The 12,021-nt window shown below is 47.1% G+C and overlaps 4 protein-coding genes across 5 annotated transcripts in view; 2 read left to right on the top strand and 2 right to left on the bottom strand.

Annotated features, from left to right (window-relative positions):
- LOC309564371 (uncharacterized protein) overlaps window positions 1-12,021 on the top strand; it is a gene marked incomplete at its 3' end in the record, with an annotated part of 548,195 nt that overhangs the window by 283,239 nt on the left and 252,935 nt on the right. The gene's annotated exons all lie outside the window — the stretch shown is intronic.
- Window positions 1-12,021, top strand: part of LOC309562771 (uncharacterized protein) — a 379,789-nt gene that overhangs the window by 280,186 nt on the left and 87,582 nt on the right. The gene's annotated exons all lie outside the window — the stretch shown is intronic.
- LOC309563391 (uncharacterized protein) overlaps window positions 1-12,021 on the bottom strand; it is a 134,833-nt gene that overhangs the window by 96,756 nt on the left and 26,056 nt on the right. The window lies entirely within an intron of this gene.
- LOC309562685 (uncharacterized protein) overlaps window positions 3,226-12,021 on the bottom strand; it is a 30,117-nt gene continuing 21,321 nt past the window's right edge. For both annotated transcript variants that reach the window (XM_082266966.1, XM_082266967.1), the window contains 3 exons: window positions 10,096-10,193; window positions 8,419-8,524; window positions 3,226-4,464 (listed from right to left, as the gene is read on the bottom strand). In XM_082266966.1, the coding sequence (XP_082123092.1) occupies window positions 3,350-4,464; window positions 8,419-8,524; window positions 10,096-10,193 (1,319 nt within the window). In that variant the 3' untranslated portion in view covers window positions 3,226-3,349. The remainder of the gene's footprint in view (window positions 4,465-8,418; window positions 8,525-10,095; window positions 10,194-12,021) is intronic.

Here is a 12,021-nt window from a genome sequence, read left to right as displayed (position 1 = left end):
TCATTTTCCTTCCACTTCACAATTATGTGCCACTTTGTGTCGGTCTATCACATAAAATCCCAATAAAATACATTTACGTTTTTGGTTGTAACGTGACAAAATGTGGTAAATTTCGAGGGGTATGAATACTTTTTCAAGGCACTGTATGACGTCAATCCCTTTTCGGTGTCAATTGCCTTGTTCTGAAGCGCCTTGACCTGAACCTGCAGAGTCGTGGAGGTCCCTGGAGTCCGCCCTGGTGGTGTCCTCTAGGTGGGAGATGCGGTCCTCCGCCGCCGACATGCGGGAGTGGAACTTGTCCAGGTCATGCTTGATGAGGCTGATATCTGTGGCCAAGTAGTCTATCTTGACCATGAGTGTGTCCGATGGCGATGGATCCAACGACCTGCTCGGGCCTGCATCCGTCTGAGTACTGGTAGACATAGCTGGTGGAGTAGGCCTCGTGTCCAAGATGGCCGCCGGCTGACCCAGGGGACGGTGAGAGGTACCCGAAGATTTAGAGGAGAGCGCAGCTTCCCAGGAGACAGCGGAGGAACCCACTGGGTACCACTGGTCTTCTTGGAACCGAGGGTGATGAAATAAGGGGTGCCGAGAGGGTAGGAGGAAGCCCAAATAGCAGATAGGATAAAAGCAGGATCGGAGCTCGAGCAAAGCACATCTTCTCAGCTTCACATCCCAGCCATGCCCACCTGACGCCAATCCCTTGAAATGCGTTTAGTCGATATATAATAGAGTGACCTCACCTGTAACCACACCTCATTTTTATTGAAATTAGTCCTAGTGGATCTCCAGAGTGTTGAAATACACCAGAGTATCCTGAGGAAACTCACACAAGCATGAGAACATGCAAACTCTACGCAGGCAGTGTCCTAGTTGGGATCCGAACCAAGAACCCCAGTGAATCTGTGGGAGAGAGTCTGACCAGCCACAGGTTTCTCTCCCCTAGAGAGAAGAGGTGAGCACCGGCTGCAAGGGAAGTGAGGGATAAAGTAAGTACAACTACTTTTACTGGTACCCTAGGCAAAAGTAAGCATTTAATTCTTACAGTACAGGGGGAGCTCCACTGCCAAGGGAACGTTTTTTCTAGTGATCAACCAATATAGTTTTTTTAACGCCAATACCGATATCTTGGCCATCAGATATTGGTATCGGCCGATATTTTCGGACATTAAAAAAATTTCAAAAAAATGGAGACACGGTCAGACGGCGGAGGTGCAGGTAGGATTGCCGGGTCTCCCAGTGGGACGGGAGACCCGGGGCAAGCCGTGGAAGGAGGCGGGAGGGGGAGAACGTCTCCTCCCGCTCCTTGTAATGACAGCCGAGCGGATTCTCATCGGCATCGGTTGTCATTACAAGTCAGCCGACCGTCGGCTATGGACACCGGTATCGGGGTGATCCCTCTAGCTGCAGGCATCACCCTGGTATATGCACTTTCCCAAAATATCGGTAAATACAAAGGCCGATTCCGATATATCGGGGAAAGTGCATATCGGCCCCCAATATATCAGTGTTGCCGATAATTGATCGATCCCTAGTTTTTTCGTATTCCTAGAGTCAACCTTTAAAGTGGATGTCAAGCCAAAACCATTTTTAAACTTCAGATAGCAGGGAACAAATTAGAACTCCCATCTGGTTTTTACTGTTATTTGAGAGCTTTTCCATCACTTTCTGTCCCTCTTAACCACTTGCCGACCGCCCACAGTATATTTACTGCGGCAGTCAGCCCCTCCTGGGCAAAGCGACGTAGTACTACGTCGCTCGCCCAGGAGCCTGTAGGTGGCGAGCGCGCGCCGCCGGAGGCACGCTCCCGCCCCCACTCGTTCATGGCCATCCCCGCGCGAGTGACCGGCGGCTCCGATGTCCACCGGTCGTCACTCGCGATCTCCCGCTGGAGAGGGAGAAAGACAGACGACTGATGTAAACAAAGCCGCCTGTCATTCTCCCTGGTGTAACTTCAGAGATCATACGATCCTGCTATGTAGGATCGTATGTCTCTGTGGTTACATCAAAAGCCACGCCCCTTTACAGTTAGAAGCACGCCCCTAGGGACACACTTAACCCCTTGATCACTAATAAAGTTAACCCCTTCCCTGCCAGTGTCATTTTTACAGTAACAGTGCATATTTATAGCACTGATTACTGCAGTAATGTCACTGGTACCCCCAAAAGTGTCAAAAATGTTAGTCAAAATGTTAGATCTGTCCGCCGCAATGTCGCAGTCCCACAAAAAAAAACGCAGATCGCCGCCATTACTAGTTAAAAAATAACAATGACATAAATCTTTCCCTTAGTTAGTAAACGCAATAACTTTTGCGCAAACTAATCAAAATACGCCTATTGCGATTTTTTTTTTTCCAAAAATATGTAGTAGAAAACAAATTGGCCTAAAATGTTAAAAAATTTAGATTTTTACATTTTTTTGATCATTTCATATAAAAAAATGTGAAAATATTATTTTTTTCAAAATTGGCGCTCTTTTTTTGTTTATAGCGCAAAAAATAAAAATCGCACAGGTGATCAAATGCCACCAAAAGAAAGCTCTGTTTGTGGGAAAGAAAGAACGCCAATTTCATTTGAGTACAGCGTCGCACGACTGCGCAATTGTCCGTTTAAGTCACGCAGTGCCGAATAGCAAAATAGGGCCTGGTCATTGAGCAGCCAAATCTTCCGGGGCTTAAGTGGTTAAATAAAGTTTTCTGAAATCCTTATTTAGGAGACCTAGTTTTTTTTTATTCATTTTCAACAAAGCTGGGTATTCATTTAAAATGATATAAAACTAGTAAGATGTGTTCTCTTTTAGTCCTAAGACTTTTTCCCGCCCAATATATATACACAGGACAACTATACAATATGGCTCAAAGTTTGTGGACCTCAGGCCTTGCCATGTATATGAGCCTGTTGGATCTTCCATTTCAAAATCATGAGCATTATTATGAAATTGGCTTCTCGTTGCATCTAGAACAACCTCCGCTCTTCTGGGGAGGCTTTCCACCCGCTCTTCTGGGGAGGCTTTCCACCCGCTCTTCTGGGGAGGCTTTCCACAAAGTTTTCATGTGTGTTTGTGGGAATGTGTGCCTATTCATGGGAAAGAACATCTGTAAGGTCAGGTAGGGATGTTGGTTGGGAAGACCTGGGTTGGGTCAGCCATTTGAGTTCCTCCACATCACATTGGGAAAACTATGAGTTTTTTTTTGGACCTGGCTTTGTGTGCATGGACTATCAAGGCTATAAACACACAATGGTATGCGTTAACATTACCAGTTCCTTTCCCTCTAAACACCTGAACGCCATAATATGGAGGGGCATCCATATACTTTTGGTCATTTGGTGTATATGTTCCTACCCAAACTCAGCTTCCACCTCTTACTTCAGATTCTGCCCCATGAGAATTGATATGAGATATAAAGCAGGACTTATTGGAAAACCGTCTCTCACATTCAGAACATGAATATGGCTTCTCCCCTGTGTGAACCCTTTTGTGTTTGGTGAGATTTGATTTCAAGGAGAACGTTTTGCCACATTCGGAGCACGAATACGGCTTTAACCCCGTGTGCAATTTTTCATGTTCCACAAGACTTGACTTTAAGGAAAAACATTTCCCGCACTCCATGCACGAAAACGGCTTCTCCCCTCCATGCAGTTTTTCGTGCTTGATAACAGATGATTTGTGGGAAAAGCATTTCCCACACTCGGAGCATGAATACGGCTTCTCCCCTGTGTGAACCTTTCCGTGAGTGTTAAGAGAAGATTTGTGGGAAAAGCTCCTTCCGCATTCCGTACATGTATACGGCTTCTCGCCCGTGTGAACTTTTTCGTGATCGATAAGAGATGACCGGTGTGAAAAACATTTACCGCATTCAGAGCATGAATATGGCTTCACTTGCGTGTGAACTTTCTCATGCGTGGTAAGATTTGACTTATAGTAAAAACACTTTCCGCACTCCGAACATGAAAAGGGCTTTTCCCCCGTATGAGTCATCTGATGTAAGACAAGATTTCTTCTGCTCGGAAAACACTTCCCACATTCCGAGCATGAAAACGGCTTCTCCCCGGAGTGAGTTCTCTGATGTTTAACTAGTATGCATTTTTCAGTAAAACATCTTCCGCATTCGGAACAGGAAAAGGGCTTCTCCCCCGTGTGGATCTTCATGTGTCTGACGAGTTGCTGTTTCAGAGAATAACTTTTCCCACATTCAGAACATGGAAAGATCTTCTTATTTTTGTGACATCTCCGATGTGAGGTGAGGTTTGCCTTCTGGGTAAAACATTCACCACATTCGGAACAAGGGAAAGTTTTACCCCGTCTACCAGCTGTGCGAGGATCTGAGCGTCCAGGAATTCTTTTGCCATGATTTGAAGTCGTGAGGCTCTCCTCAGAAGATTCTGTTATGTCATCCTCTTCAATTTCACCATCTAAGGAGGAAACTGAATGTTTTCCCGTGTGGTACCTTCTGTATCGTCCATCTGAAGGAAACCAAAAGAAAATAATTTTTTTTTAAAGAAACCAGTATCAATAAACAGTTACAATGTGATTAAAAAAACAAAACAAATGTTGTGGTACCTTGGTACATGAGCGGTGGGGACATTCAAGGTTAAAGATTTTGGATGCCAGTATACCAACTAATCTACACGGTTTTGGAAGCCACTATCCCCAAAAAGCCCATACGAGGCACTGCTCAACCGTGAGCTTGATCAGTGTGCGGCTAATCAGTTGAACCACTTCCCGACCACCCGCCGCCTTTTTACTGCAGCAGGGTGGCTCTCCTGCGCAAACCGACGTAGACCTACGTTGGTCACACGCGGAAAGCTAGGGGGCAAGCGCGCGCCGTTCCCGCCCCAACTTGGCAGCAGGGAAGCCAATGCACGGGTCAGGCGGCTCCGATTGCTGCCTGACACCTGCGATCGCTCTCCGCTGAGAGAGAAGAACGGTCGACTGTTGTAAACACAGCTGACCGTTCTTCTCCTCAAAATAATCATAGAGCCCATGTGATCCTTCTATATAGGATCACATGTCTCTATGGTCTTTTCAGAAGCCACGCCCCCCACAGTTAGAATCACTCCCCTAGGCCCACCCCTTGATCACCCACAGGGTTAACCCCTTCCCTCCAGGGTGGCTCTCCTGCGCAAACCGAAGTAGACCTACGTCGGTCGCGCAGAAAGCTAGGGGGCGAGCGCGCGCCGTTCCCGCTCCCACTCGGCAGTAGGGAAGCCGATGCACGGGTCAGGCGGCTCCGATTGCTGCCTGACACCCACGATCGTTCCCCGCTGAGAGAGAAGAATGGTCGACTGTTGTAAACACAGCCGACCGTTCTTCTCCCTGAAATAATCATAGAGCCCATGTGATCCTTCTATATAGGATCACATGTCTCTATGGTCATTTCAGAAGCCACGCCCCCCCCCACAGTTAGAATCACTCCTCTAGGCCCACCCCTTGATCACCCACTGGTTTAACCCCTTCCCTCCATGGGTGGCTCTCCTGCGCAAACCGACGTAGACCTATGTCGGTCACGCGCGGAAAGCTAGGGGGGCGAGCGCGCGCCGTTCCCGCCCCCACTCGGCAGCAGGGAAGCCGATGCACGGGTCAGGCGGCTCTGATTGCTGCCTGACACCCGCGATCGTTCCCCGCTGAGAGAGAACAAAACAAGGGGGGTGGGACTTTGTAGGCACTTCAAACAAATCATAATAATATAAATGGAACTTTATTCAATAAATATACATATAACAATGTTAAAAATAAGCAAGCAGTGTACAATGTACATCACAAAATGCAAGAGATAACCACAGTGGACAGGAGGTAAGTACCCAACGCGTTTCGAAGTGACTAACAACTTCTTCTTCAGGGGTAGAGAGAGAAGGACGGTCAACTGTTGTAAACACAGCCAACTGTCCTTCTCCCTGAAATGATCAGAGCCCATGTGATCCTTCTATATAGGATCACATGTCTCTATGGTCATTTCAGAAGCCACGCCCCACCAGTTAGAATCACTCCCCAAGGCCCACCCCTTGATTACCCACCGTATTAACCCCTTCCCTGCCAGTGTCATTATTACAGTAACAGTGTATATTTTTTTTAGCACTGATTACTGTAGTAATGTCACTGGTCCCCCCAAAAGTGTCAAAAATGTCAGTTAGGGGTCCGATCTGTCCACGCAATGTCGCAGTCCCGCATAAAATCGCAGAAAGTGCAGGGTCTGGAGGAGGACCAGAGTGGCTGGAGTCAGCTGCCAGAGTCTGCTGAACTGAATGGTGAGCCCAGGGAAGGGGGGGATGTCGCAGTCCCGCATAAAATCGCAGAAAGTGCAGGGTCTGGAGGAGGACCAGAGTGGCTGCAGTCAGCTGCCTGGAGTCTGCTGAACTGAATGGTGAGCCCAGGGAAGGGGGGATCAGGGGGTGCACAGAGAGCAGAAGGATCTGTAGGAGGAGTTATGGTCTCCTCTCTGCTACCGACCGCTGAGATTGGGGGGGGTTGCAGAGGCAAGCCACTACACGGCTGCACAAAGAAGAGCAGGATCTGGTGGAGGAGTTCTGTCCTCCTCTCTACTGCAGACTGCTAAGACAAGGTGAGGGTGGAGACGAGGGGAGTGCCGCAGCTGCAGGAGAAATGTGAAGCCACATGAAATGGCCCAGATTCAGCCCGCAGGCCTTGTGTTTGACACATGTGATCTAGGGACTCGTCCCAAGGTGTGGGATCAGCTCTGATCTTGCTCTGAACCATCCCCTACCCCCTCCTTTTTTTTCCCTTTCTTTTCTCTTTTTCTTCTCCTAGTTACCCCTGCTCTCACTTCCTACACTGTCTATGCCTACACAAGCCATATTTCACAGGGTTCACCACCTTACGTTATTATCCTTTTAGCCCCCTCCTCATGGGCATGAATCCTCTTTAGTTTCACTACCTCTTTTTGGAGGCTTAACATACAGGATATGTGTCATCTGATGAGGAATACGCATTCCTGTTGCTCATTTTTCAGTGGTACATGGGTGATTCTCTGGCCCAGTTGTATATGTTCATCATTCTTACAACCCTTGGTACTCCACAAATCGCTCCCGGACTGGCAGGCCATTTGGTCCTCTACTAATTCCTGCACCATTAATATAACCACACTTGAATCAGCCTACTAAGTGATGACCAGGCGGTACATGGTCCCTCCGAGATTAGCCCACACGATCCCTGGAGACATGGGACTTTGTTTTTGAGGATACCAAACCACTGGAAATATTCTTCATATTTGGTGGACCTGTCCAATGCAGGGACCCTTCTGGTCCAGGGTCTTCTCAATGCTACGTACATCACTTTGCGTTCAGCTCACCAAAGACCCCTGGTTGGCAAATACTGCATCTGCAGACTTTTAATATATGGACACTTACCTGTCCAGGGATCCAGCACTGTCCTCACCTGAGCCGATTCTTAAATTGGCTTTGGGTCACGGCACCAACATCTTAACTAAGGGAAACCCACAGTAAAGCCTTGCAGCTTCACAACCAGTTTCCTACTGTGTGTGTGCGAGCCGCACTATGCTTTGTAAATGGTCCTGCAGTCTTCTGGGACCTGTGATATGTCGAGGAAGGGGGCAGACGAAGTTTCACTCGAAACGCTGCAGCAACCCTACTGGAAGAGGTACCTGTTTAGTTTAGTGTGATGGTGTTCACCGTCACTGGAATTTAAGGACAGACAGGTGATGGTTTGGATTGCTTCATATTTGTCAGCAAGGTCTCCATGTAGAAATATTGAAATTTGTTCCCATTTGCCATGAGGTCTCTGACCAGGAAGTACAACTCCTAATATGGTCATTCCAGGAAGTTCAATGAGAAGACTGACTGTCTAACAATGTTGCTTTTGTCTGAGTTGGCTTTCCATTCACCTATTGTCGGGTGTGCTAATGAACCCACCTGTTGTCTGCTAAGGGATGTATTGACACTCAGAGTAATGTGTATTGGGGGCTCGTTATGGAACCATTGTTCTGTGTCTGGCTGTTGTGTACATTGATTGTCCCCTGGGGGCTTCTGTCTCATTACACATAACAGTCCTTCTAATCAAGCTATCTGACCAATCCCTGCTGACTCATTTTCAAGTCCTCATTTGCATGGCTAAGGAGGACCTTAAGGAGAACGGCATGTACTTTGCAATTGACCAATGGGAAAGCGGTTGTTGGGGGCAGGATGTTCTAAATTCTGTATAAAAGTGTGTTGTGTACTTCCAATAAATGTCGTCCTATTGAACTTACATACAGCCTGCCTGGTGTTTGTTCTAATGGATTCCGAACGGCACATAGCTTTAGTTCAGATCCCGGAGCCTTGGTTGAGCGAACCATCAGACGTTGCGATCTGCAAGCTGACTCACTGGTAGCAGAGGAGTGTCGGGAGAGCGGAAGGGAGCGAGCAAGGGTCTCGTCACATTTAGATTTAGTGTTTATTATTCACCTGTGCCGATCTCTGGAGGAATTTCCTCCTCCTTAGGTGACTCTTCTGCCCTCACAGAGGGCTCTTCTGGTTCTTCTTCTACCTTAACTTTGATGAAACTTTCATCCTGAATAGTGAAAAATGATACAAATAAAATCATTGGTCTCACATGCTGAAGCGAACTCAAAGATCCGCATTGGTTGGAGCTCAAAGTGGATACTTGGTAAGATTTGAGAAAAAAAAAGTGGTTATACAATCACCATGTAAATATATAAATAGAGAGGTGAGGGTGAAGAAACTGCAGGACACTGAACTTCCCAGTGAATGACTGTGTGGGGGGGGGGTGCGTGTGCCCGGACAAGTCTGACCATTGGAGGAGAGCAGGCTCAGTTCCCAGCACAGCTAGGAAACTGACCACGCTGTGTCTCATGCCTGTGGTCAGTTTTTAAGAGGAAAGCAGATGGACTGGTGGTAACACCAGGGATTTAACATAAGAAAGCAATACAAAGAGAACAGAATATACACAAAATAAAAGTATAAGATTTGAAAATATGTATTAAAATGTTGGAAGGATTTGGATGCATTTTTGGTGTCACTGTAGAGGGTATGGGGGGTTCCTGAGGGGGTTAGGAGACTCTGCAGCAGACTAAATAGGCCTGTAGCAGATGAGGTTTCTGGAGCAGCTGGGGTCTGTTCAAGGGGCTTTAAGGTGTTGCAGGGCACTGTCGGAGGCTGGGGAGCACTGTGGGTGCTAGGAGGCACCGTGGGAGGTTGAGAGGCACTGTGGGACACTGTTGAAAGGTTGGGGCACTCTGACGGGTTGGAGGCACTGTAGCAAGCTGGGAGACACTGTGAGAGACTGAGTGGCACCCAGTCTCTTACTGGGTGCCACACAGACATTTATGGCAGGTTGGGAGCACTATGGGAGCTATGAGGCACCAAGGTAGGTTGGGGAATCTACAGATAACTAGAGATCCAGAGAGGGAGGCTGCAGCCCGGCAGTCGACCACAGCCCGTTTTCCAAGAACCAATGTCCTTTCTGCCTCCCAGCAAGATGAAAGGACCCTGTATTGAAGTGGACATACCGCTAATGAGAAAAGGTATTTAGCAGTTTATTGTTACTAAAACTATTGCATTCCCATGTTCTGTGTACAAGATATAGTGACTGCAGGCTCCTGGGAAGACCAGATATAGTGACTGCAGGCTCCTGGGAAGACCAGATATAGTGAATGCAGGCTCCTGGGGAGACCAGATATATTGACTGCAGACTCCTGGGGAGATCAGATATAGTGAATGCAGGCTCCTGGGGAGACCAGATATAGTGACTGCAGGCTCCTGGGGAGAGCAGATATATTGACTGCAGGCTCCTGGGGAGATCAGATATAGTGAATGCAGGGCTCCTGGGGAGACCAGATATAGTGACTGCAGGCTCCTGGAGAGAGCAGATATAGTGAAGATATAGTGAATGTAGGCTCCTGGGGAGACCAGATATAGTGAATGCAGGCTCCTGGGGAGATCAAATATAGTGAATGCAGAGTCCTGGGGAGACCAGATATAGTGAATGCAGAGTCCTGGGGAGACCAGATATAGTGAATGCAGAGTCCTGGGGAAACCAGATATAGTGAATGCAGGCTCCTGGGTTTAGTAACACTTTAAATATCCCCCCTCCCCCCCTTCAAAAAAAAAAAATCAATTTACCTCATCATCCCGAGTGATGTTTCGATGTTCTTGTGTGGAATCCCAGGAATATAGAGGAGTAGGACATCTCTCTGGGGGGTTTTGGTTACCAGGTTCCCCTTTTAGAAATTGACATAGGGCCATGTAAGTGCAATGTTAAAATTGTTCTATAGAAATGTAATAATTACAGTAAAAATGCATGCATTCATATTGTGAACGAATAACACAACAGCCATTTCTTTTTGGAATTGTGAGGTCAGTAAGGGCTCATTTTCACTTGCTTTGACTTTAACACACATTAAAGAGCCTACCGCTTCAACCTGCTTTTTATGGGTTTTTTATGCTTTTTTTCAGGCTTTTTTGAAGCTTGACAAATGCCCTGTGTGTTGATTTTTTATTTGTTTTAAAGGGCCAAGGGGAACCCCAGCTTATTAGTACCCCCACTCAGCAGATCCCCAGCTTGTTAGTACCATCATTTACCAGATCTCTAGCTTATTAGTACCATTGTTTAGCAGATCCCCAGTTTATTAGTCCCTTAGTTTAGCAGATTTCCAGTTTATTAGTGCCATCGCTTAGCAGATCCCCAGCTTATTAGTCCTTTAGTTTAGCAGATCTCCAGCTTATTAGTACCATAGTTTAGCAGATCTCCAGCTTATTAGTACCATCGTTTAGCAGATTCACAGCTTATTAATATCATCGTATAGCAGATCTCCAGCTTATTAGTCCCTTAGTTTAGCAGATCTCCAGCTTATTAGTACCATCGCTTAGCAGATCCCCAGCTTATTAGTGCCATCGTTTAGCAGATCTCCAGCTTATTAGTACCATGGTTTAGCAGATCTCCAGCTTATTAGTACCATCGTTTAGCAGATCTCCAGCTTATTAGTGCCATCGTATAGCAGATCTCCAGCTTATAGTACCATAGTTTAGCAGATCTCTAGCTTATTAATATCATCGTATAGCAGATCTCCAGTTTATTAGTCCCTTCGTTTAGCAGATCTCCAGCTTATTAGTACTGTCGTTTAGCAGATTCCCAGCTTATTAGTACCATCGTTTAGCAGATCCCCAGCTTATAAGTACCATCATTTAGCAGATCCCCAGCTTATTAGTACCATCGTATAGCAGATCTCCAGCTTATTAGTACCATCGTTTAGCAGATCTTCAGCTTATTAGTCCCTTCGTTTAGCAGATCTCCAGCTTATTAGTACCATCATTTAGCAGATCCCCAGTTTATTAGTACCATCATTTAGCAGATCCCCAGCTTATTAGTACCATCATTTAGCAGATCTCCAGCTTATTAGTACCATCGTTTAGCAGATCCCCAGCTTATTAGTGCCCTCATTCAGCTGATCCCCTGCTCAGTAGTACCCCCAGCTGTGCTGATGCCCCACTCAGTAGTAATGCCCAGATTTGCTGATCCCCCATTCAGTAGTAACTCCCAGCTCTGCTGATTCCCTGCTCAGAAGTAACCCCCAGCTTTGCTGATCCCCCTCTCCGTATCAACCCCTAGCTCTACTGATCCCCCACCCAGTAGTAACCCCCAGCTCTGCTGATCCCCTGCTCAGTAAAAACCCCCAGCTTTGCTGATCCCCCTCTCCGTATCAACCCCTAGATTTACTGATCCTCCACTCAGTAGTAACCCCCAGCCCTGCTAATCCTCTGATTTTCTGATCCTCCCCTCTCTCTGGTCCATGCTCACCTTCTGCTATATTGCTCCAATGCTGTACATCATGTGTGAGATCTGCTAGCTAGTTTATCCTGCTCCGGTCCCCCAGTTCTGCTGATACTCCACCGCTCAGTCCTCTCTCTCCAGTCCTGTTCACCTTCCACTATTGCGTTCCCATATTGCATATCACGCGTGCAGTCTGCTAGTTGCTTCGCTCCAGGTCGGACCCCGCTCACCTCCCTGCTGCTCCACGCTGCACACCAGATGTGATTTCTGCACCAGAC

Source organism: Pelophylax lessonae, assembly GCF_965119305.1.
Source record: "Pelophylax lessonae genome assembly, chromosome: 9".
Taxonomy (NCBI): domain Eukaryota; kingdom Metazoa; phylum Chordata; class Amphibia; order Anura; family Ranidae; genus Pelophylax; species Pelophylax lessonae.
The sequence above is the reverse complement of the archived record's forward strand: the minus strand, read 5'-3'. Positions and strand labels throughout refer to the sequence as shown.